Source organism: Etheostoma cragini, chromosome 20 (genome assembly GCF_013103735.1).
Source record: "Etheostoma cragini isolate CJK2018 chromosome 20, CSU_Ecrag_1.0, whole genome shotgun sequence".
Classification (NCBI taxonomy): Eukaryota; Metazoa; Chordata; class Actinopteri; order Perciformes; family Percidae; genus Etheostoma; species Etheostoma cragini.
The window spans coordinates 13,499,757-13,526,874 of record NC_048426.1 but is presented as its reverse complement, the minus strand read 5'-3'; the positions used below and the strand labels follow the sequence as shown (position 1 = coordinate 13,526,874).

General features: G+C 40.3%; 1 protein-coding gene across 4 annotated transcripts in view; it reads right to left on the bottom strand.

Annotated features, from left to right (window-relative positions):
* Positions 1-25,065, bottom strand: part of bahd1 (bromo adjacent homology domain containing 1) — a 29,206-nt gene extending 4,141 nt beyond the window's left edge. For 2 of the 4 annotated variants that reach the window (XR_004654873.1, XM_034858767.1), the window contains exons 1-6: positions 24,384-25,065; positions 4,919-6,692; positions 2,181-2,593; positions 1,707-1,866; positions 1,518-1,597; positions 68-159 (exon numbers count right to left, since the gene is read on the bottom strand). Coding sequence is in view for 3 of the 4 variants with exons in the window: in XM_034858767.1 (XP_034714658.1) it covers positions 68-159; positions 1,518-1,597; positions 1,707-1,866; positions 2,181-2,593; positions 4,919-6,563 (2,390 nt within the window). In the remaining variant the exon portion in view is untranslated. Of the gene's footprint in view, positions 1-67; positions 160-1,517; positions 1,598-1,706; positions 1,867-2,180; positions 2,594-4,918; positions 6,693-10,569; positions 10,821-24,383 lie in introns of those variants that run through there. The other 2 variants (XM_034858768.1, XM_034858769.1) reach the window with 2 other exon arrangements.
* Positions 25,066-27,118: the final 2,053 nt, after the last annotated feature.

Genomic DNA, 27,118 nt, shown 5'->3' with positions numbered 1-27,118 from the left:
ACTTCAGAGACATACGGCAACACAACCACAAAATGTAAAAAAAAAAATTAAATGTTTTCTTTCTTACCGACAATACTGTGTCAATGTTAGGACATAGCATTTTTCTTCAATACAGGCCACACTGTTTACATCCTGGTGACGAGACGCAAAGATCTCATTCTGGGGAGAGAAAGTTTCAGTCATGTGTTAGCTCCAAAAACAGCAACAACCAATCATCCACCAAGACTCAAAATTAAACAATTGATTCCCGAAGCCATCACAGTCTGCACATGTACACAAGGGCTGTGAAAGACAACTTCATCGTACAAGGGCGCTTCTGCATCACCTTCACTTCCAGACAAAGGACGGACTTGCAAGAGGAAGATGTTTCTTCCTGCGAGCCAAAGCCCTGCTACTGTTTTCACACCGCCGCTCTGATGTGTTTCTTGTTTGTTAGTGCAGCCGAGAAGTGACAGACTTCATGTGGTTTGTTGTTTCTAGAGATTTATTAAAGTGCAACTCGTTCCACTGGGAGATTACTGACAACACGAACCAAGCACAACAGAAGCTGCTCTTCAACGCGTGTGTGTATGCCAGCGTATGTGTGTATGTTTGTTCGTACACTCTTATTTCTTTTAAACATATTTTCAGTTTCTTGAGTTAAGCCAAAATCTCAGAAGTCTTCTCCTGAATGGTAATGTTTTGATTTCGATGCAAACTCATAGTGTACAAATAGGAAGAAATTAATAGGAAGAGGCTCAAGAGTGATTGCTACAAACTAATTATTAAAATTAAGCAAGCAAAAGTACCATGGGCACTGTTTGAAAGATAATGTTTGTGTCATTGTATATATTTTTTTCTTATCAAGAAATCTCCCAAAATTAACAATGCCTGAATCCGTTTCTCAGTACTTTCCGACATCCCTCCCCTGTGTTGTCCTCTCGGCCCCAAGCCCATTTGTTCCTCCTGAAGACATTTATCTTTAAAAAACAGATCACACATATATAGTTTCATTTTGAAAAAGAGAACTAATTTAGGAAGCTGGGAACTTCAGTTTTCAATAAAATAAACTTGTTTTAAAATACACTTGTTGGAGACTATTTTCTGCCGTGGACTAATACGTAGGGTGGGGACTACTGCTTGTGTGGTAGTGACTCAAAATAAACTATGTTTATGATAATAAAGGAACATGTGGCTCATAGTTGTGTTTTTAATAGCTTTTCTTCAACAATGGAGGTCAATGACACAAAGGAATAAGCAGGCTTTGGATAAACAGACACAACTTGTAAGTGGGATCAATTCATTTTTGGTTTGCTAACAAAAAGAGAAATACATAATATCATCAGCCTTATTTAAATTAAGTGTAAGTGAGGGTTATGTTATCGCCACCTAAGACTTAAAAGCGTACATGACATGAAGCATAAATATTCTTGATCATGCAGTTTAACATAGGTGTCCAGGTACATGATTTTATCAAATGCCTGCCGAACCAATCAGAAACCAGTGTTTTAAAAGGTATGAAAGGATTTCTTTCTCACCTCACAATGTATTCTGGGGTTACGCCCCCCCTGTGTGTGTTCTGGACGATAATACCAAAACAAACTCATCATCAGCTCTCCTGAAGAAAACAAAACACACACAGTTTACTTCTCTGCTCAAGCAGTTTTTACAGCATTAAACTCAGCTTCTCTTGTGCTGAAAGTAAACACTGTATGCATGTGCCCTACCTGACTCTGGCTCTTCCCACAGAGCTGAGATCTTGGCCACGTAAGGCAGAGACTTTTTTCTAGGTCCAGATTTCAGCAGAACAGTGTCTCTGACGCGGATCAGCTCCCCGTCCCTCTGGACTCCCTCGAAACACTTCCTCAGCACTGGAACCTCGTCTCCCTGGGAACACAGGCAGCAGGAAATACTGACTCCTCAAGCAGCCAGACACTGATAAGCTGTGAGCGGCTGTGGAGTAAAAGGCTCCAGGATGTAATTTGTATTGAATGACTCCTATGTCTCAACAGAAATGTGAACAGTCAGGTGTTTGTACGAAACTAAAAAAAACTGTGAATGAGCACTAACAGGACAATGATGCAGGTCTGATCCATCCTTTTAGACTCTCTTAGGACAGGCAAGTTACAAACGTACATTTAATTACAAGCGGCACCGTCATGGCTGTGTCAAAAAGCAACAGCATGACTTCCTCTACGTACCACAGAGAAAACCTCTTTCTGAAAAGGCAGGCCAACTGGCTGCCAGCCGTTGGTGGACTTTTGGCGGCCGTTCTTTGGCTGCTTGGCAACCGTTCGCCCTCCGATGCTGGCAGAGCTGAGCTGCTTCTTCTTGTCACTTTTGAGAGGGCAGACAGTTGAGCTGATGTTGCCGGTGCCGCGTGCCCTAGACCTCGCCAGACTACTGGGCGAGTTGGCACTCTGTGGACACTCCTTCGCCACCTGCAGGGGAGGCTGCGGTTGGCTAGGTTCGGACAGCGGAGTCTGAATGTGGGGCACTGATAGGCCGGCTGGAGGCACAGTGGGAATGGGGCAGCCAGTGAGGGTCCTGGGGCCGGGACAGATGGGGATGGAGGAGAGACTGTGGTGGTCATTGACAGTTGATGGGTAGTCATCTGAGGAAGGAACAGAAAAAGGCATAATGAAGTAGAGTGACAGTCCTATAAGGAGCAGCTACCAGATCGACAACCTTTAACAAGGTTACATAATAGAGACATGAGCAACACTCAGTTGTTATTAGTTCCGCTGAAGCAGCAGAAATAACACACAGAGCCTCAATTAAGGTCAATTACAGCCTTTGCAAGAGCAGCCACAAACACACACACACACACACACACACACAATTCTAGTGAAAGACAACAACACTAACTGTATAGAAAAACAGGTTGTGCAAACTCCCATGAAACTTGTGGTGAAGACATTAAAGCCTCAGTGCGTAACACCCGTTACATTCAAGTCATTGCAAATAATTTGCTGTGAAGCTATTTAAGACTAAAGACACAAAACACTCTCTGTATTTGGTCAGTATGTCCCTGTCAGAAGATTGTGGTATTCGGCAACTTTCCCACGCAAAAATGTTTGCGAGTGAGCCCTAAAGCACATGACTATTTTTCTAATGGTGGAGCCCTAAGCCCTCGCAGACAGAAATGTGCCTCAAAGTTAGCAAAATTGCAATACTTTTTCTTTTTACTTTGAGTATGTACAGCAACTGCCCTTAGAAAGCACGTACTGTTGCGTGCAGTATGCATACAACTGGAACACATTACTTCATAACATTCATCGCCTTGAACTTTGACCCTCTTGTTTGTATATGCAGCGCAAAGGATTGTGGGTCAGAATAGCCAGAGAAGCTTGCTGGCGTGCATACTGCAAAATCTGACCGGATGCAGTAGGACATCCTGGCATTTTTGGGATACTGCATTTGACATACTATGTATCGGGACATACTAAATCTTTTTCTGGCATTCTAAATAGGATGGTAGTATGGGTATGGGAACTCTGGGGGCTTACATGTAGGGATTGGGCTTTTGATTTGTCGTGGCAGGAGATCCACAGGTGTTACTAGTACTAATAACTGGGACACTGTTCTTTTAAAGTGTCCCAGTAAGTCATAATTAAGTCAATAAGTCAAATTTTTACACCTGTGCTTTTATATACGGTCTATGACTATGACACATCAAAATGTCTTCTATGAAATCTATTTGTAAAAACTTAAAAGATTTCAGTGCGCTCAACCCTCACAGCCTAACCTGCTTTTGGCTGCTGGAGACCACAGAAAGAGGAAGAGAAAATGCAGCTGAGGCACAGCAGTACACGTGTAATTAGTGTTGTTTCGAGGTCACATTCAGGTGTTTTAAACCATATTCCCACACATTCAGGCAGACACAAGGTGTGTGTGTGTGTGTGTGTGTGTGTGTGTGTGTGTGTGTGTGCGTGTGTGTGTTACACCACAGACATCACAAAGAGTTTTCCTGTTCTGGTTCACATCTCTGACTCAAACTCAGTTACTAACTGCTGACACTCAAGCTCATATATTCAGCTCATTAGGTTTCAGCGGCACAGGCCTTGTATTCACTCTCCGGCTGCGTGTATTCAGATGTAGACAAAAGAGGTCTTGCCCTTTATCTGATATTTTTTGTTACCGCCCACTCAAGTGATATTCCAAAACGGGAGATTAAAAATGCCCGGGGTGTTTGCATAGCATAGAAAATAACCTAATAACGAGTGTGCTCATGAATATTTAGTACTTAGATGTATTAGGAAATCCTATTGTCTTACTTACAGGGCTCAGTGATGATACACACATAATAAAAGTTTCATTTCTTTAGTGGCTCTGCAGGGAGCTCTTGAAAGTCTAAGAAAACACTAAAAACTCCAAATTTATAAGACAAAGTCTCAATTACAATCTGAGTGGGGGAAAGAGTTTGAAAGAAGCAAGCATTTGCCAAATGGGGAAGTATTGAATGGGAAACGTAGAATCCCGTGTTTTTGGAACTTGACCGATTGACTAAAAGCAATCAGGAAATCGCTGCCTTCAAGCTCTAGATTACATCTAAATTTTATGTTGTACAAATGTGATATTTTATTTACACTTTGTGTCCCCTATTTTTATGTCCTTTTTTTAAATTTAGTTTTCTGTTTGTTTATCTATTGTAAAAATGTATTAAAAAACTTGAATTACAATAGAAAGATTTAAGGTAAATTCACCTTCACTACATCACGGCTACACCTTAATCTGCAGCAGAAATGAATACAGATAGCCTACTGTATGAGGATTCAAAAATAAATAAGAGATAATGGACATAACTGTCCTTCTGTACATCTGAGGCACTAACTGAGGAAGTTGTCAGTGTTGTTACATAAGTGACATTTACACAGATACCAGTGCATCGAAAAAACATTCTGACACACTGCTAGAGGTCTGTCTTCTGTCTGCTCACCTCTTTTGATGCAGTGGTTACATGTGGAGCAGTCTGTGGAGCTGACGGAGCACCCTCCTCTGGGGATGGCTGGAATCACACTGGTGTAGGAGGAGTAGCTGTTGATCCTGCAGGGCTCCCTGTAGCACGCCTCCACTGAGGTGCAGCAGTACACTGGATGGTTAATCCCTGAGGGCTGTGGACCGGTGCTGGGGAGCAGCTTGGGTCTCTTGCTGCTCTTTGGGCACAAAGAGAGGGGTGATATGGGAGAGGAGGAGGCGTCCGGATGACTGAAGTGGACATAGTAGCTGGGGAAACAAGTGTACGTGTGCGGGCTGATGGTTATGGCTGCTGAGTGGGTTACAGAGTGAGGGGACTGAATGTGGTGGTGGTGGTGATGATGGTGGTGGTGATGGTGGTGGTGGAACACCTCGGACACTGAGCTGTCCTCTGGTTCCTTGAAGGTCTTGTCCTCCAGGAAGAGGGCTAGTCTGTGACAGTACTCGACACACCTCTCCTGGGAGCAGCAGTAGCAGGAAGACACCTCGGTCTCCACCTGCTCCTCTTTAATTGTTCTCAAGGAGAATCCTAGCGAAGAGCCACAATGGAGCTCATGTTTGAGACACTCCTGTCCTCCTGTGGTGCACTTCCACTCTGGATCCAAAGCCTTGCTTTTACACAAACTACAGCAACCCTGGTTGGTGGAGTTCAGCTGGGAATGAACCAGATCCTCTGTACCCTGTTTTATGTGCTTTAGTTGGTCCTTGTGTTTGGGATGTGTTGTTCTTTTGGTCAGCGTTGATTCTTCACACCCTGGCTTACCACTCATCTCATCTTGAGTCGAAGCTGCCGCTTCACTCCCACTCCTTGGCTTGGACTCTGTCTTCTTTTGCCGTTTGGTTCCATACTGGGCACTGGTGAGTTTGAGCAGCGTTGCGGCAGTGAGGCCTGCCTGACGCCGAGGCGTTGGTGAAAACAAAGCCAACCAATCGATGTTCTGAGCCTCCGCTGCCGACCGCCTCTGTTTTTTAGGTCTTTCTTTTGGGTCTACTTTCCCTCCTGGAGGTACTTTTTTGGTTTTATGACCACTTTGTTTGTTTTTAGTGAGACTATCTTTAGTTTTATCTTCATTAGAAGGCTGCCGTTTCTTTGTGAGATTTGAGGCAAGAGAATCGTCTCTGAAGAGCAGCAAGCTGTTGACAGCCTCAGCGTTGAGAGAGGCCATTCTCCGCCTGCGGGGCTCAAAGTCGGGTGCTGGAAACACGAGACAGGCGTCAGATTGGTTGGTTTTTGGTTCCAGTGCTTGCCGATTGGCTGTGGAAGTTTTCTTTTGTCCTGATTTGGTCCTTCTTTGACTGGAACTGGAGTGCAGCTTCTTCTTGACTTTACCTCTATTTTGTTTTCCAGCTTTTGATGCGTCCTTTTCTTTACCCACAACTCTTTTCTGCTCCAGACGCGTGAGCAGGACGCAACAGTCCAGCGCATCTCCATCGTTAACTGCCTTTTTTCTATGTCGATGTGGCTCTGTCTTGTCCCTCTTTTTTCTTAGTCTCAACTCATTCTTTTGGTCTTTTCCTTTTTTCACACCACCTCCTTTCTCCTTGCTTTCCTTCTCCTTCCAAGGCTTCCCACATTTCACAGTCTGGCTCCGTTGAGCTTTCACCATGGTCTTAGCGTCCGGGGGCAGACCCTTCACCTCCTCTTCATCCACGTGGGTCCTACGATGGTGGGTTTCAGCTCAGAGAGACCCTTGAGCGAGCATCATCGTTGATCTTCACCTGGGTCCATACACTCACTGGGGAGACATGGATCAGACATCAACTGTAAAGCGTACCCCACACATAGACAGAAAATCTAAGAGTGACTTAATGTAACAAACAGGATCTTTTGATGCATTATTTAACAACCAGTTTTACTTAGTTTGCTGTCAATATCTAGATCTGCAGGGAATATGACCACTTAGACAACCTATACATGCAAATAAACTGCACACACAAGATGGAAGAGGAAGTGAGATGAAGAGCACATGATATGTTATGCCTGAGGGACCAAAACTCAGTCACATTGGTCACCTCTGTCCTAGTTTACAATTTTTCATTTTTACATTTATATCATAATATATTAATAGTGCTTTTCCATTTGCCTTTTCATCTTTGTATCAATAAAGACAATTTTCACCCCCCTCAACCCATGTTGAAGCACATTAATTACTCACACAATCCACCAGGAGCTCAATATTAAAATAATTCATCCACTCTGTGCTAAAACACAGAAGCACAGCGCGGAAACAGATGAGACTTTAAGGTGAAGTATTTAATATTTGATATGATGGATGCTTCTAGAAGTGATCTGGATCCACAATTCCCAATGCCGCTCCAATTCAATTTTAGCCATATGCACAGCCTGTATGGAGTGTAAATTTCAATTTCTACAAGGTAAAAGGGGCAGCAAACTCTTTAAAATTGCTGTGAGGTATGAAATTAAGACATCATTCTACAACATTTGGAGCCCCAAAAACAAACAGTATGATGAATGACAAATGACTCATGAATCGATCCTTATTTCACCAAAACTGGCAGCGGAAACACTCGTTGCACAATAGCCTCTTCAGTTTCCATGTCAACAGGCTGGTACATCAAAGCACCTTCAACAACTTTATAGTAGAAGACACATAATATGCTTCATGGTCCTATGCAATTCACATGAGTCTCTGTGCGCTCTCAAAACAAAAAAAAACACACCTCACTTAGGCGGAAACCTTTTAAAGTTCCTGATGATTCAACTGCCAGTGACCTTTATCCAATGACACTCCTGCGTGCAGCATAAAGAGATGGATCATCCTTCAGCCCTGAAACACAATTATGCCAATTGACCTCCAAGAACTAAGTCAGCATGGGACTTTTTTATATTAAGTGACTCTTCAGCCAGAAAATCATTCGCTTTCACGATCACACATCTATTATCTGCAACGCTTATCCTATTCAGGGTCTTTCAGAAATGATTAAGTCTGAATTTCAGCTTCCAGACATACCCAACATACCTGACACATATACGGACAATTAAGTTATTTTACAAGCTACTTATTATGGCACATTTGTCATTTGTTGTCTGGCATGTGATTGCCCGTCAAGCTAATGTCATATTGTTCCAATATGTTATTGTCCAATCATACATATATTGTCCAATCTCTCTACACCGGCAAGTTGTTTGGTTCTGCTTTGAAGTCAATCTATAAAATGATCCACATGCTGCTTTTTTTCTTGGTCTATAAACTTACAGTGTCTTAGAGCAAAGGCTGACATATTGAAATCTCTTGTTTTGTCCAACTAATGGTCTAAAGATATTCAGTTTACAGTGCTATTAAACAGAGAAAATATAGAAATTACTCACACTGGAAAAGCGTGCGTGTGTATGTGTGTGTATATATATATATATATATGTGTGTGTCTAAAATCTTCTTACAAATTAGCATAGGTTGTCTATGTACATAGTGTATACAATACAACAAAATTGATTTCTTCTGCAGTTGCTTTTCAACACACCTGTTTGCCAAAATGCCACCTTCTGTTCTATCTATATGTCATAAAAAATGTATTATTCAACCACTGCCAACCACATTGCAGTCAAGTAGCATGCGTCAAAAAGTGAATGATGAGCGGATTTGACTATAAAGTCCATGCAAATTCTGCTAAAAACTGTTTCTGCTAAACATAATAACAGATTAATTTAACCAGCTGCTTATTTATTCACAAGTATTTAACAGAACTTCCTCTCATCACCATGTGTGCATCAAATCTGCTATTCCTTTACAACCTGTTATCAAGTAACACCTAAAGAAAGATTGGGTAAACCAAAACTTAGTGTGCTTCACTACAAAGATCAGTCAATGTGAGACTCTGTTTCTCAAGCTTTTGTTCTTTTATACTAACCTGAACATACCTAGTGACTTTAGTAAGCTGGGATCTGTTACATCATTTTACGTCAACTTAACATGATTGAGATACAGTACAGTACAGTAAGCCATACCACAAATGCAAACCCACTTTGACTCTGGAGTGGACGCAACTCTCTGGTTGGACATTTTCAAAACCATCCCATAGCTTTGTCTGCCCTTATTGCCGAATGACTCTGAACCGTGAAATGCAATCCATGAGAGAGAAATTTAATTTCCAGATAACAAGAGAACAGAAGGAACCTCGCATTGAGTTTCTGTCTGCGGATATCAAATCAATTTGCTTCGTTGGGATAAGACGAGCATGCACAATGGAAGAACAGGAGCTCATTGAAGAGCATTATAACTGGACCACACTAACCACAACAACAAAAAACAATAGGTTACAATGAATACCGTAGTCTGATATTCACTTGGTTTTTCATATTGTTAGAAAAAACAAGAACTGATAATTTTGTACACACACACGTTTACAGTTCCACCATTTATAATTTATACATGTTTATTTTTACCAACCTTTCTCATTACTTTTTCATAAAATACTTGGACAGTTTCACCGTTTCAGGCGACACAAGCCAAAAAAGTTGTGGACCAACCTGTTGGCTTGTCAATGTCAATTTGTGATTCACTGATTTACAAAGGCCTGAATATCCATAATACAATATCCAGTATTTCATAAAAAATATCATTTTAACATGACTTTGTGTACATGAAATAGGTCTTTGATAGTCTTCTATAATCTCATGGCTGCTCAGATTCATCTCTTCCAGTACTTAAAAAGAAAAACAAGCCCAAAAAACAAACAGTGTAAGAGACATTTTTCATTCTTATCCCTTTGAATTATCTTGTGACCCTTAATTTGGGACCCCCTCTTAGGGTTTTGACCCCAGGTTGTGACCCCAGGTTGGGGAGCTAATTGGGAAGCTAATTTAGTAGATCAAATGGTAGATCATAATGTTTAAAGACCTGTCCTTAAACCTAATGTATTTTAAAGTAAATTTTGCATAGTTGACACATAAAAACCACTTAAAAAGAATGATCTCTCCTACTGATGGCATTTGAACTGACTGTATATTATCTGAAGATAGAGGAGGAGGTGGCAGTGCTGCCTGGCTGTCACACACAGGCTCATTCAGAGGACGGACATGGTGTAGAGCTGTCATCATGAGAGAAAAAGCCTGAGGCAGGAGCTCTAAGGAAACTGTGCTGTGTGCGCCTCTTCAGATACAGTGCATATCACCACAAGTCTACTTTCCTGTAGCACATCAGCAGTTCAACAATCCTCCACCAACACTAACCATCTTCCACCACCACCACCACCACCACCACCTCCTCCCTAACCCCACTTGCAGGTTCGGACACCAGCAGTTACAAACAAACCCACATAATACCCAATCTAGGTTACATTAAACAGAAATTAAGCACATGCAATTAAGGGCACCGTTATTGCATGTACTGTAATCAGGCTGTGTGAAATCGCAGATTCGCCTACTGGAGCTCGTAGTTGGCCATGGTGGTGGACGGTGTTAATCTGACAGCATGCCGTAGCAGGAGTGCAGGCTGTGATATGAGAAGTGAAAAAAGCTCCTTAGCGGAGAAACGAGTCTAAAACATCCGAACATCCTCGATCAATCGGAGGTTTGAAGCGCTGCTAGTTAATATAAACATCATTAGGAGCTCGTGTTTCAGCCGAGTTGTTAGAAGAAGGCTATATACCCACCGATCATATCATCTCCAACTGTGACGGGGATTACAGCCGCGATTCATCATTACCTTGCGATTCCCTTCGGGAAATGAAAATCCCCCCCTTCCAAAAAAAATAAAATCCCGTCCGTGCTGATTCTGATGGTCAGTTTCTATACCCGGTCGGGCTGTCGACCTGGGGAGCGATCCGCGGACCAAAACAGCCCATAGTAGCTGGAGACATGGTGAACAAATCGGTGAGCGGTGACCTACTTCCGAAGTGGCATGCTGGAGATAATATTCATGCGCTGCCTGCATTCACATTCTCCGTTGCACCGGGACATCCCTCTATAACGCTTAGTCCCTGCATATTCCTGCAGGGACTAAACTGTGTCCGCAATTATGACTGGGGACACCCCCCACCCCCCGCTTTACGGTATTTGCTATAGGCTATCTCTAAAAGAAATATGCAAACTTGTGTATTTTTTTCCTGCTTTGTCATTTTATTATAGAAATACACTGTTCTATTTAAGTGTCCAGAGCAAAAACATCTAAATTTTAAGAAATCTTCTTAAAAATAAGAAGTGATCATCTCAGAAATATTGACGTTTGCCACGACAATAAACTTAAAACATATTAGGAAAAAGTAGAAATTAAGAAACAACAAGTAGCCTACCTAGGCCTATTAGCAATAATACACAAATCCAAACCATAGGAAAAATAGGTCCAACAGGGCTGTTATAGTGCCATACATGACCGTTAACTCACTACTAAATGTTTTAAAAAGTCAGTAGATACTATATATAAAACATAAACCTAGAAACTATTAGGCCTACTATAAACTTGTGCCAAGTTTCTATACAATAAACATAATTAAGATCAACTCACTAATGAAGATCAACTCACTAATGAGCAATACATTCAAAGTTGTAGTGATTTCTTTTTTCTTAATTAGACTTATTACTTAAAGTTCCCATGACATGGTGCTCTTTGGATGCTTTTATATAGACCTTAGTGTCCCCCTAATACTATATCTGAAGTCTCTTTCCCAAAATTCAGCCTTGGTGCAGAATTACAGCCACTAGAGCCAGTCCCACAATGAGCAAGGTGGAGGCCGGGGGTGTGGCCTTGACTAACTAACCACTTTGCTCCTATGAAAGCCATGAAGTCTCTCTCTCATGCAGAGAAAGCAGAGAAAGTGGAGGTAACCTTGCCCCTTATGACCTCAGTCATTTCCATACTGAACTCTTTGGTTGTGGAATAGAACAAAAGGCAAATTACTGTTTTAATTTTTATTTATTAAAGTAAATGTTATATCTCGTCAAAATGTATTACACATTCTGTAAGTGACCTCAGTCATTTCCACACTGAACTCTTTGGTTATGGAATAGAACAAAAAGCAAATTACTGTTTTTATTTTTATTAATTAAAGTAAAATTTCATATCTTGTCAATATGTATTACACATTCTGTAAGTTTCTTGTCTTGCCCTGATGTTATGTGTTGAGGACCACAACGGAAATAAGTCCTGCACTTTACTGTGTTTTTATCCTTCTTAAAGGCCGAGCAGGATACCCAGGGCTCGGTTTACACCTATCGCCATTTCTAGCCACTGGGGGACCAAGGGCAGGCTGTGGGAACCCACGTTAATGGTAAAAAACCTCATAAAGTGAAATTGACATGCCATAGGACCTTTAAGGCACATAAGAACAGACATAACTTCATGAAAATAATCAGTAAACTATAATATATATATATTATACTAATATTAGACAGATACCTGAGCATAACCGCCATGCAAGAAAACTATAGGTCCAATATAAATATAGTCATACAGCCTACAGTAAGGTACAACTATCACTTTTAACTCACAATTGAATCTACTGTATTTCAAAATAATCACTATGAGACAACTATAAACTCATTGTGTATAAAACACAGTGTCCCTGTAGCTATAGTAATGTAAACGGTCAACTCACTGAGTTTGCATTCATTATAGAAATCCTCAAAAGAGTATTCCAGTAATTTTATTACTGTCAGATTAATGACAGTAGAAAATAGAAGCATGTATCCCTCTTAATTGGTCTCATTTACTGTATCCTCTGCTCTTAACGATACATGGAATCTGATAATGATGAGTAATCCGTTGCCGCTCATCAGTTATAACACACATAAAATCGGCCAATTACAGTGCGTACACACACACACACACACACACACACACACACACACACACACACACACACACACACACACACACACACACACACACACACCGTCAATGATGATCACACAACTGCTGCACTCACTCAGTGGATGTTCAATTCCAGAAAACTTCAATACCTGCACCAAACAGCAGGTTCAGTCTCTTAACAACAAAGTGATTGGAAAGCCACCATGTTATCAAGTTAGCATGTAGTCAGAATTTAGCTTAATTGGGATAAATGCTGATTGTCCTCATCAATATCAGCTTTGCAGTGAGTGTGTAATTAACAGCTGTAAACAAGCTGAGTGTGTTGAGTTAATGAGGCGTGAGCACCGGGGAAGCAGAGGGAGTATAGACTGCTGAGAGCTGACCTGTACTGCAATAAACACACCGTGCCTGCAGAGAGATGCACAACACCGATTGGGACGATTACATGCTTCCTACATACAGGAAGCACTCACATAGTACTGGTGGTGATGACACTGGCATCTAAATTATTGACTAAAAGCGCATACTGGGTAAAATCTCCAAAAGTAAATGACATCTATAAAAAAATACAGAATCTTATCTTATCTTAAACTGGGCCGGAAAACCAAAACAAGGAGCTGAAAGATGCTTTGAAATTCCAAAGAGTGGAAGGGTGATCATAATTTGTAGGTTCATCGCTCGGAGCAACTCCTCATTTGATCCATTGTTACTATAAAAACATAGTTTAAAGGTATATTTCCATTTGGTGTACATTATAAGAGTTTTGATCATTTCCCACTGACAGTGAGTATATCCAAGCATTCAGTGTAAACGCCTGAAAATCTGAACTTTGACATGCCAATTAATATGAAGCAAGTCAAACTGGGTACTTTACTGTGTTCTGGGCTCCTTTTTAAAAAAGATTTCAATCTCACAATTACTAATTAAGTCAGGTGTAAAGAAATATCAATAACCATGAAAAAAAAAATCAACATTGTGGGAGGCCAAGTGTGTGGGAATTAATCAATAAATGAAAACATTTTCCCAAAACAGTTACTGGAGCTCTCATAGGCGGATCATAGATATAAATTGGGTATGACGTCTCATTTACAACCAAGCAAAGAGGGGCTCCTATAGAATCAGGCCAATAAACTGACTGGTTCCTTTAGTTCAGAATAATGAAAAGTCTTTGAATCTCTAATGTCTGGAAAGCATACACCTTGCTGACATGTAACATGATTTTATCTTAACAGTATGGTCTTTTGTCTCGTTAGCCTTGTACCCCCATTAAACAAGATCTTGCCCCATAAATTTACTCCAGATTATGCATTTTTCATTCTGAAGGTGGAGAGATATCATTGGGGAGAGTGAAACAACACTGTAATATTTTATTGATCCATTTCTCCGCTTGCCCCTGACCGAAAAGTCAGAGCTCAGATTCTGCTACAAACCAGCCGCCCTCCAGCTGTCACAGCGTCTGTGCACTAAAAACAAAACGTTTACAAAATATATAGACAGCGTGTCCTTGGATTGAAAGATTCTTCATATATAAGAAACAAGTTTGCAAAACCTCCCTTTCACATGTAAAAAAAGAATCAATAGCTACAATGGGAAATCTGTGACGTTAGATGTATTGAGCATAGTACTGGATTTCCATTTAAGCCTTTAAAGCAAGACTATGAAAAGTTAAATTCAAAGGAAACTAGTATTACCGCCTCACGATTGCATGCCTCTGCCAACCAAGTCTGTCAAAAATTCACACCCCTATGTAGTGAAGGCTTTAAAGAGATTTAATAAAAAGATATCAAGTATATTTTTTGGCAAAATGGAAGTTATCACTATAATTATGTGTGATTTTTGTTTTGACCTTTGACCACAAAAAGCTGATCAGGTCATCCTTGAGTCCATGTGGACGTCTGTGCCAAATCTGAAGAAATTCACTTAAGGCCATTCTGGGATATCACATGACCAGTAGCATATAGTTGCTAATGGTAGCTAGCGTAAACTATTACTTTAATCTATATTTAAACAATAGCATAACGTATCAAATGAGCTTTCAGGTAATAGTTTAACTTTACTGTTTTGGTTTACTTTCACCGCTCTTGTACAATACTGTAGCTGTTCCTTAAAGCTTTATAACCCCACTGTACAGTACTTGCTCAGCAATCATTAGCAGCCAGCCACACAGTTGAGCATTTGGATGCTAAAGAGCCAGATCTTTCCCTTAGGAGTTGGTAGAGAACAGAGCTAATAGAGAGTGAATATTGGATATTCATCAGGTGTCCAGAAACATAACTCCAAATGAATGCTTATGTTGGATGTTTAATCAGCAACTGTTTGCTAACAAGTTCATCATATCAAACCTAAAGCTAAAGTGTAGAACTTGTAAACGTCTGTTACATTCAAGCCCTCGCCAAACGAGTTCACACAATGCTGATTCAGCAAATAACCACCAGGGAAATCTCTCACCCCTGATTTCCACCAACTGTGGCTCCGGAACGGTGGCAGAGTTAATAGATTAATTAAATTCAATGTGTGTATTTTCACTGAGTGCAGAACGGCTGTGTTCCAACTCCGTCCCAGCTCCGGCGATCTGCAGCCCTCCGGAGTAGATACGCAGAGCTTCTATTTTTGCCAGATGGCGTAGAGCGCTGTTGCAATTCAGCACAGGGCAGATTATGCAGAACAGGAACAAAATAAAACGTCTGGTTAATTTTCAAAATAAAATACACTGTTCACGGTGGATAATATTTCCCCTTACTACACCTTAAAAATGTCATAATGGGCGGCGACAGGCCTGAAGTTAACAGGTCAGAGTTGTGGTTCTGATATAGAAACGTCATCCCGTTACAGAGCTCAATAGTCCCGCCCACAGCGTGTTCCGGAAGTAAGAATGCAATGGAATTCCTCCATTGACAATTGGACTATGAGCCATAAAATTGTATCTGTCAATGGTAGACCTAAAACCAACTACCACACAACTAAGCAATTGCATAAGTTAATAGATGCCAAAAGTTTATGGGGCATGAACCTTGTTTTGAGATAAATGTCTTTTATTTGCGACATCTTGGATAAGTACTTCATTACCCACAATCTTGAACAAACCCACAATCCCACAGTGATGCCTCTGATTGGTGGAACGCATGCTGGTGTGGGAGCTGTTGGTACTCAATCTGTGCGCATATCCAAGATGAGAATCCTACTTAACAAGGTTTTTACGACACTGCACAAATTACCATCTGTTCCCACGCTTCTGCTGTTAGCTTGCACTGGGAAGCTAATAGTTTAACCAACAGCTAATTCGGCTAACCACTAGCGGACAGCTTGATTCAGTCTAAAATAATGTTAACTCAAACTAAACACTGGGAAAAGAAAGTTACAGCTGAAGAAACAGCTAGTATATGTTTTAACGGTTATTTTCTGGTTTTATTTTAAGGTTCTTTAAATGTTATTACATGCGGTCTCTGCTGGCAGTTAGCTAGATGTTAGCTAAACAAACGTTAGCTTCCTTTTTTCAGTGGTGCACGGTGGTTTATGGGATGAGTAGTTCCTTCGTTTGATAATGATAATGTGTACAAGCAATGATGTGTTAATGCACCCCAGATGTCTATCCCAATACCTTTACAGGCAGGAAGGGGGGAAAGCCCACAGCAACCGGGCATTATGAATCAAACTGCTATTCTTAAGCATGTCAAAAGTGTTTGTGTAATTACTCCCATTGCCAGAGGAAGGAGACAAAAGCTATGCACTCCAGCTTTAAATTATGATAATGTATCAACATTATGTTCACAACTTGTTTCTGCTGCCCCAAGTGACCAAAAAAAATCCCTTCTTACTGGTGTGAGAAAATTGCTTTTTTGCCGCTTAAAACTAGCTTGTATGTGTCTGCTCGGAGTCCTCCACCTCATATAACCTTTTAGTGGCCAAAGTGCTATCATGGTAGTCAAAACTGGTTTGTCAATCTGTCTCTCTGTTGCTTGTGAAGAATAGCCTAGAGGGCTTGACAGTAACGGTTGCCCGGTTGCCCTTGGCAACCAGATTGAGTCAATTGGCAACCATTTTTTGTCTTCTGGTTGCCCACTTTCGCAACCACCTGTTTTATTAATTGTGTGGTTTATAAATATATAAAACAAACAAAAACGTGCAAAACTGGAAAATCTTATTTTAAAAGAAGTCAACATTTTTTTTTGGTTGTCTCCATAAAGTTTAAACACTACCATCGTACGCAACACAAACACAATACATTACAGCTGTTGTGCGACTGCTTTCCACACACGCGTTTGCTGAGAAAAGATACAGTACTGTACAGATTTCTGGACCTCATTATGGTGCAACCTAAATGTCTGCGCTGCTCTCTGATGTTACGTAACAGATCACGCTAGTAAACAGCATCAGGTAACGTTAGCCTACTGTTAATTACAGTAGTACCTGGATTAAACTGTTAAAATACTGACAGTTAAACGGTGTAAAAGTCTGACTGTATTTCACAGTAGAAGATTCCAACAGCGGGACATACAACCGTCTGCCGCTAAAGCTGAGCTAAAAGACACAAAGTAGCTCTATGGACAAAACCGGGATCCAAACCGTGAGTTTTGTGATCCGTTGCACCCGTATTTGAGTGGGATGGGAAATGATATTGCAAGCCATTATCTCATTGTTTCATTATTAAAATGTGTGGTATAGATAGATGAGAAATTAATTTCTCCAAATGTATGCAGTTTAACCAAAATCTGATGCCTGGTTGCCAAGCAGGCAACCACTTCAAAAAGTAAGCGTTGAGCCGTGCAATATTTGGCTTAGTTTTGAGAGACGTAGTTGAAGACGATAACACCCATCCTGGGTGATGTGACTGTTGTTACACACAGCAATGATGTGTTAATGCACCCAAGATGTCTATTTAGTCATGTGAAGAAAAGCAACAAGAAGCTGGGCAGCAACACCTGTTGAAAATGTCCTGGCAGTGCTGATGAATGTGAGGCCAAATGTTTACTGTCCATTTCACTATACAGCAGGAGAGGTAGTAAGGTGTACAGCAGTCTGACATTAAAGTGGAACATGTCTTCATTGTGATGATTCATTCACTATAACTCATAACACTATGCCTCATCCCTTCTAACCAATGCAGAAACCTGTCATTATCATACAACTGGCTGATTACTGTGTATGTTAACCAAGGTTTTCTAAAGACGGTGTGTGAAAGAGAGGTATTTGTGTCATGCAAGGCTGGTAGCAACAATGTGGTACACAACTGGTTTGTTTGTGTGATCACAACTTATTCATGAAAGATATTGTTTGCGTAGGTTTAGACATTTTTTCAAGAGAGAATACTAAAAGATAAGACCACAACTGATCTTTTCTTAGAAGTAGGACAATACAGTACATTTACTCTGTAGGAATTTAGCACAAAAACAAAAATAGTTAAATAAATGATAAACTACATGTGCAAAAAAAGGTTGGAACATCATGAGAAGGCATAGATTGTGCTTGAGACAGCTGAGACATTGATGTTACAAAAGTAGGTGAGTCTATATTCTGAAGAGGATCGCTGAATTGTTTACACTTAGCATACAACTATGCATGTGTAACTCTTGGAAACCTTACGTTGTTAGACAGGAGAACAGGTAATAAACTGTTATTTCTCTGCCTCAGCATGTAGCCTACTGATGTAGAGATGGCAGTTCAGCACTAGAGAACATATACAGGACAGGAAGTGTAATTATCTGCTTCTACTGTTCCTCTTCAAAGAAACGGGGCAAGATGCCAGCCAGCCTGACTGGCAAAGAGGGAAAAAGAGAGAAAAAAAGAGCTAGCTAGATGGAGAGATAGTGATGAAGACTGAATTCAAAAAGATGGAAGCAAAGCACCGAAGAGGAGTGGGGAAAGTGGAGAGCGAATCAAACACCTCGCATCTCATCGAGCAAGAGAAAAGTCAAACTTAGTAGAAATCAGAGGGGCAATTTATCACATTCACCCTGCTTTTCTTTGCCTGACAGCTCCTCAGAGCTAGCTTACATAGTTGGACATAGATTTTCTGGGAGAGCAGGAGAGAACAAGGGAGAAGAAAAATTAAGAGAATGTGTGAGAGAGAGTGACGGGAGGGGGGAGGGATGGGAGGCAAAAGACAGAGAGTGATGGATTGAGATAGCTCAGAGACAGAGAGGGATTGTCATCATCAACATGAACAATGACGCTCTGATAGAGTAGGCCGGTCGCTGGATTTTCGACCCAGCGGAGGAAGGAGCAAGGCGGGGGCAGTCGTTCGCCTGCCCACCTGCCGGGGCCTCAGTCTTGCTTTTAGCATCTGCCAAACTGAAGGACGCTTGGTGCCATGTGCTTTTTACTGAAGGAGCCTGACGTTTGTCAGTCACAGTGAGGGCTTCTGTTCTGTTAGGCCACATCCAAACAGGATTTAATATCCTCCCTACACACACACACACACACACACACACACACACACAATGTAAACAATCCCAGTGTGTGTGAGTAGTGAGCAAGACCCTGGCTCTGAAAGCTCCGCATCCACTGCAGCTGTGGGCCGGCCGACAGCTGACCCGCGGCTGTGGGTCTCTGCTCTGTTTCTGCTTCCCTCCCCACCAACCCTGCCTCCTCTCCTTCTATGTTTCCATGAAACAGACCTGTAATTTTCACAGCTGTGTCTCTGGCATTGTGCCAGGTTGATTCAGGAAAAGAAAGACTGGGAGAGAGAGAGGAGCTGGCTAATGGCTTTTAGAGGATTTCAGACTCCTGCACAGCTTTGCTAATCCTGAGACACTCACGATACAAGCCAGAGAAATATTCCGAACTAGATTAAGATTCAACTGTAAAACTCATTAGCATTATATAACGTTGAATACAATTTTATGTCCATTATATGGTAGCCACGAAGCGCAATGCAGCTTTACAACTTGGTCTTATTGCCACAGTTTTCCCCATCATATCTATTGGTTAGGATCACATTGTACAATTGCAAAGTAACTGATAAAATCTGGGAACACTTGGCTACAACAAAGTCAAACTATCAGACAGCTGGTAATTAGGTCAACAGTTTAGTAAGATTTTCTAAACCTGTTACTTGGAGAGCAAACCTGAAATTAGCGTAATAATCCCAAATTGCAGGAAATATTTTTAGCAACTAAGTGAGTACAGTGGGTCAAAGTTGAACCCGGAAGGAAGTCTGTAAACTCTGATGCATGTTTTCAACGCTCATCAGCTTTCTCAATTAAGATGGACTAATATGGGTGGTCGTATCAGAAAACTAACGGTTGGACTTCAACTAACGGTTGGACTTCTTTTAAACAATGTTGCTATTCCCAGATTTCACACAAAGCCAGATTACCAACAGGGAACATCTGTCCTGCGGTTTCAGAACTCTTCAGGGTTAGGGGTTACAGTCCCTGGGTTAAACCTGGTTTGGGCCGATTTTAATGAAGATTTATATAGAAAGATGTATTATTTAACACAATAAATGACGTGATAATGGCCCTGAAGTGAGTCCTGCTTCATTAACTTGATCATAAAAGGTCTTCACTGTGTGTGAATCTACTTTTACAACATTTAAGGGCGTAGCTTCGGTCTCAGAAGTGAGGGGGACACTACTAATAAATACGTACATTTAAGGAGAACATTAACTGTAAATAAAAACACATAAATTAAACAGTAAAGAGTTTTTTTAGCCCTGGGATATGCCTGTTGGTCTCCTATAAAGGCTGCTTAAACCCCCTTTTCATAGCCTAATGATTATTCTTAATTTTTAGTGCTTGTATGTGGCATATTCCAACATCAATGTTGCTTTATTAGGGTCGCCGAAAGGTAATTTTTGCATCATGGCCCCTAAGCAAGTTAATCTGGCCATGATCTCAGCAAACAGCTTGGTGAGTGCAATGTTATTATAACCAACAGGAATTATGGCAATATTTAGCAAAGTAAGACCCAAGATGTAATACACCAGTATTAGCCTTTAAAATTTGATTAAGAAAGATACCTGACCAATTAGGCACAATCTACAACTACATATTTCCATCATCTAAGTTATTTTTACTGAGGTTAATATCATTAGCTTAGATATTTGAGATTCAGTTGAGTGTCAGTGCCAATGATTTACTGCCCAGCAGTCACATGGCCATGCAAATCTTACCCAAATGATTATAAACTAGAACTGACTTAGTCTACTGAAAAACCCTATACGGCCCATATGAAATGCAGAACGGTTATGTTATGAACCTTTATGTTTGAAATGTCAGCCACAGGACTAGTGGATGAAATGAATCTTGGTTACCAAAGGTTGCATGTAGGGCAATTTGATTAATTATATTAAGGATAACACTATAGCGAGAATAGTGTAAAAAGAAATGAATAGATATAAACATCAAACTTCTCCAGGTGAATTTTTTTAATTGATTAAGACAATTCATTTTTGTAAAGTTTTTTTTTAATCTTATGTTCAAATATGCAAATGAGGCATTCTATTATTAAATGCGCTTCTATTTGCATACATTTCCAGAAGAAACATCTGAACACTGGATAATGCCAGGTTCAGCACTCTTGTTTCATCTGTTGACATATTAGAGTAAAAGATTTTTACAATGAGAAAAAATAAATTTTTACCTGATAATTAGACAATTTTACTAATTACACTAATTGTCCAACATCCAACTCTTAGCAACTAAGTTACGTTTTATTCACTAGGCCTATAGATGACGTTTCAATCTTAAAAGTTCAGCGGAAACAACATTTCTGGGTCCAAGAAATTTCCTACAGACTAACTTGCAACTGTAGCTACTTTAAAATGGAGGAAGTAAAGTGTCAGTAACTGACAGCAATAGGCTAAAAAGTTATGCCATTCAGTGCAAGGTAGTGTGAACTGAACTGAATAGCATCCAAAAAGAATCAGGCCCAATGAGCTGAGTTCCTGTTAGATAATATTTAACAACAGCGTGACTATGACAATTGTTTTGGAAAAAGGGATGTGTCAGTGTACTTTTCCAATGCAACTTCATTAACAATAAAGGCATTCATAATGGGTATTGGTTTCACTTCCTAAAATAGATTTTATGCATTCAATTTGCAAGATGAACCACACAATAATATGAATATAATAATAATATGCTTTTTAATCTTCTAACCACATGTGGCCTGTATCTGAGCAGGAAGTATTTGTGTCCTTTGGGACAGCAGGGAGGACAGTGTGTTTGGGTGACAGGAGGCATGTTCCGCTCCTCCTCCTCCTCCTCCTCCTCCTCCTCCTCCTCCTCCTCCTCCTCCTCCTCCTCCTCTTCCTCCTTTTCTCTGTGGCCACAACAGGACACTTCTTCAGAAATAATGGGATTATGTTCATGATTTATATCCAGCTTTATGGCTCAGGTGTGGGCTCTGCACCTCTATCCAACATGCTGCTATGACAGGCCTGTCAAAGAAGGCTGCGGAGAACTGACTAGACACAGATCCACCACGACCTCCAGAACTGAAGCTCTATTGTTATGCTTTTCTGTGCACAAGAGGCTTTTTAAACACCATTGTAGTGAAGAACTCACTAGGCAACTTGTGTGTCATGCTTTATAACCCTGATGTCATGTCGGAACATGTACTTTTCAAAGGCCTTTTACAGCAGGAGGTGATCAGCTTTCCACATATTAGATGTTTTTTAATCCAAACAGGGCTGCAACTCACACAACCTTTGTCATTAATCCGCTAAATATTTCCTTGATCTGAACACGTAATCTATAAAATGTCAGAAAGAGAGGAACACGTCCACAACAAGTTCCCAGAACCCAAGCTGAAGTCTTCAAAATGTTGTTTTATCAATCAGTGGTGAAAGAAGTATTCAGATCCCTTACTTAAGTAAAAGTACCAGTACAGTGTGAAAATACTCCTGTACAAGTAAAAGTACAGAATTATTGTTGAAACAGCTGGTTCTCTGTGCATCTTCCAGCAGCTGAATCAGGTGCTTCTCAGTTCCGGGAAAAGAGAAAATATTGCACCCGAGTACAATGATTGATTTACAGACTAACATTTTAACAGTACTGCGTCTTCTTTAGAGTAAAAACGAACAATGACATAAGACAAACTCATGTATAGTATAGTCAACTAAGAACAGGTGTACAATTGCGATTGGATATCTGAAGAGGTAATAGAGCAGAGCTGACGAATTTTCTGAAATATATAACTGCTGTTACAACACTGGAACATCTTAAAACCTTTATTCACTTTCTAGACTAAACACTTTACAAAGGAAACAACAGCACTGTTAAAAATACAACCTACCACAAACACACTTCTGAAAGCTGATAGTAATCAGCCAAGCTGTTGAAATGAATTGGGGTTAGTCCACAGCAACTATCTCTTCGGCCTTTCAGAGGACCCTACATACAGATATGAAAATTCCTGTTAGGAAAACAGAAGCTTTCACTAATTCCTCACGGACCACTTTCTCCTCTGGCGTGCAGGGTCAAAAACGTTAGCCTTAAACACCGTAAGGTCCTCAAAAGGAATCCTTCTCTAGATAATATCGGCTCAGAGCTGCTATCTGATGGTCGGTCAGACGGTCACCACAAAATGATCTAACAGTCTCCAGGTTGTCTAGTCAACACGTCAGACGCCAAGTACTTTACACATCCACATTCTGGTGAAAAAAAAAGACGACATCAAATCCCTTCAAAAACTGAAGTAGCACACGTTGTCTAGATGCTAAATTGACTTTCAAAAATAAATGTGATATATTCAGTACTTGTACTTTTTATACTCTTATCTTTGTAAATGTCAGATATATATATGCTGTGTTGCTCATGGTGTACTTATTGTGTGTGGGGTGTGACATTTTGATCCATTATCCAGTTATCTAAAACATAATTGCACACTTGTTCTAGGTTGACTATTTATGCGTTTGCCTTATGTCTGTGTGCACTATTAAAGGTGTGCATCAATCAATGTGCTTCTGTCCCTTTTTCTCTCTTTGGAAGTATAAGAGTATTTAATGCAAAAAGGTAACTAAAATATTAAAACTGCTCATTATGCAAGCAGAATGTCCCATGACTTATATCTTACATTATTATACATTCTATTATTGTATTAGTATTTCTGAAGCAATAACATATAATGAGTATTTTCCTTTTGTATCTGTTTCATACATAGTCCTACTTTAATCTACCATCCAGCCTACTTGTAGGTGGTTAAATGTACTATGTGTTAAATACATTTAGTGGACAATAAGTGGACAAGACGTAGTGGAGTAGTAGTATTCAGTAGCATAAATGGATACAATACAGTAAAGTATCAATAGATTTAAAGTTGCACTTGAAGGAAGTTTTGAGTAAATGCACTTGCACTCCTATAGTCAAATATATTTAGTTTAATATGATAGAAAAGCAGCAAATATCCACATTTGAGAACCTGGAAGCAGTGGGTTTTGGGTATTTATGACGATTCAGTTAACTAGCTAATTGATTAATCGGCTCATCATTCAGCTCTAAATCTAAAAGGAAAATGCCACCAGGACATTTGAATGCCTCTAACTTGTTTTCAATGAGTTTAAAACATCTTCAACATTCACCAAACAACCGTAAATGTGACAGTAAACCCACAAACACAGACCTCGCAGCAGAGTCGAGCCTCAAACTTGACTCCAACCGAAGCTGCTCGAGTGACATTTTTCTGCGATCACGGGCTGGAGGAGTCTCTACTCACCGTTTCGGCGATAAAAGACGACTCAAGTGAAGACAGAAGTCCCAGAGAACTCCAAAAGTTGCCTCTCGGGTTTCTAGATCACCAGCAGAAAGGAAAGATCTGTTTATCTGCTGTGCTGACACATTGCTCCTACCCGGAGCTCGATCTCGTCCTGTCCACTTTCAGTTTTGCCCGAGAAGCGATAAGAGTTGCAGTCTCTTGTGTTTTATCGCTTTGAAGGATAGAAAATAACCAGATTTTAAGAAGGAAGATCACTTCCACAGGGCGAGAGTGATGCGTCAGGTGTACGCTTCCCGCAAGTGAAGGAGGAAAACAGAGTGGATCGGATCACATTGAGTTGATCGGCTGAAGCCCCCCCCCCCCCCCCCCTCTTCACTCCAAACTGCACTGCTCCGTGCGCTACGCGTAAAAATCAGCACTCGGAACACTTTAAACCACAATCCTGGTTTTAGAAGACGAAGTGATGCGTGCTAAGCATTCAGCAAGCTCCCTGCAAACTACGGCTCACTTCAGCGTGTTTTTACATAACAGCATCATCCGCTTTTTTATGTTGACGCATCATGTAGCGAAAACATGGAGTTTCTTAAAGGGCCACTGACGCGCCGTCCACATGTCACCGTCCCTGGCAGCAGCCCCGCTGTGGCTGACAGATGGCTTTCACCTAGTTAATGTCTTTAAGCCCTGTTCTTTTGACACTTGTATTAACCCTGGCAGCAGCGGTGAGTGGGGAGCTGGGCTCTGAATGAAGGATCTGTGGTGCTCAGGTCTGGCTCACGACCAAAACCTGCTCCGACATGTGAGTGCATGGTGCCTCCTGGAGCACTGATGCGGAGCAGTTTATTGTCTCTCATGTGACTTTCTGTTTTCGTTTCATATAATTTCATTTTATGTATGGTAGTGGAACCTGGGACCTTATGGTTCAGTTTTGTGTGTGTGTGTGTGTGTGTGTGTGTGTGTGTGTGTGATGGTTGTTAAGATTACATTGTCGTCTCCTGATGTCCCTAAATTGCCTGCAGTTTGGTTCACCCAAGTAAAATAAAGTAAAATAATTAAAAAACATAGCAAACATATGTCATAATGTAGACCACTTTAACCTACCGAAAATAATCGGACTGGCACAAGACATGACTGAAACCCACACTAAACTCAGACAGGTGCTAATATACCACGTTTGCGTAGGTCTACATTAATTAAGTCTGCAAACTATTGCAAGTTCCAAGTAGCCTTCTCCTAGCTGCTTGGACGCTACAAATGGCTGCTGCTTATGCATAGGCCTACTTTAAACACAGATGACTTATTCTGGTGTCACTTTCTAATAATTCACATCTGGAAAGCGGTTCATGAGTTAAAACTGTTTTGTTAATGTTTACAAACGATGTAACAAGGGTTTATAAATTAGTTATGCTCCATTATATGCTCCATAATACATGTATGTTGATATTCCATTATTATGAGTTTCTCACTTTATAACAAGCCAACAAGTCTGCATTTACAAGTTAAAAAAGTAGTTAAATTAGTTATTAAAAAATGGATATTGATCCAAGGAAGTGGTCAACAGTCCAACAACTCAAAGGGATTATTTTTTCAATTGAGCAAACAAAAAGTTATTCTTAATGTTGGCTTATAACTGGGCTATAAAGCTTTAGCAAATTGTTAACCAGTTATACATCCACTGTAGTTCACATATACAAACCCTTTATGAAGAAGGTGAATAGCATCTAACAAATCAATGACTCACTTACATTAGCCTATACTCTGTACTTGGATTGTATGGGGTGTTGAACCAGCAACCCTCCATTTCCCGAGCCAAGTCCCTACAGATTGAGTTACTGCCAGGCCTGTTTAAAAAAAACAGTACAATTATATCAGCAAAGCCATTTACTGGATAGAACAATCTGAACAATCTGATAAGAGACTTTAGAAACCAGTTGTCTACAAACTGACTGCTGTGTGCCACAGATGCTTCATCATCTCTGAAGTAAACCATCATCCTTCATCTTGTCACTGTGCTTTTGAAAGGAAAATGGGCCACCTGCCACTATCGGCACAGGTAACTGGTGGAGATAGTTTGATGGATTGTCTTTGATAACATCACAGGTATTCAGAAGGGTTAACAGATATGTGGTATTTCGCTTGAGGTCTGTTTCAAAGAGAGGAAGTAAAAAGTAGGAAATTCAGTTTACACACATGAATTTGTTTATAGCTTTGCAGCCCCCTCATAAGAACTATATAAATTCATTTATTTTTAAATGACAGTCAATTCACATGTGATCTCTTGCATAACTGTGTACTTGCTTGGTCTCTTCAGATCCTTACAATCAATATATTAGGTTAATCCGCTGCAATTTAACTAAAAACTGCTCTCAAAGTAAATCTATTTACATTACTTTTTTATACTACTTTGAACTACATGAACCCTTGCGTATGCCCATGAATATATTCTTGCGCATCTTGCCTAACTTTCATTTTAAACTGTTTCATTGTACTGTACATATTTCTTTAAATTTAAAAAAATATTCCTTGCATGTGAAAACGAAATCTGATTACACAGGGATAAATATTTTATGTTATCTCCTGATTGCTATAGCTACTTGCTTACTATTTACTTGCTTTGCATGTTAAGATTTTACATACAAAATGTGATCAGGTTAAAAAGATAAAGGATTTTTACGGATTAAACTAACTAAGAATAGTTAGTTATCGCCATCCTGGCAACCAACATAAAAGTACTTCCT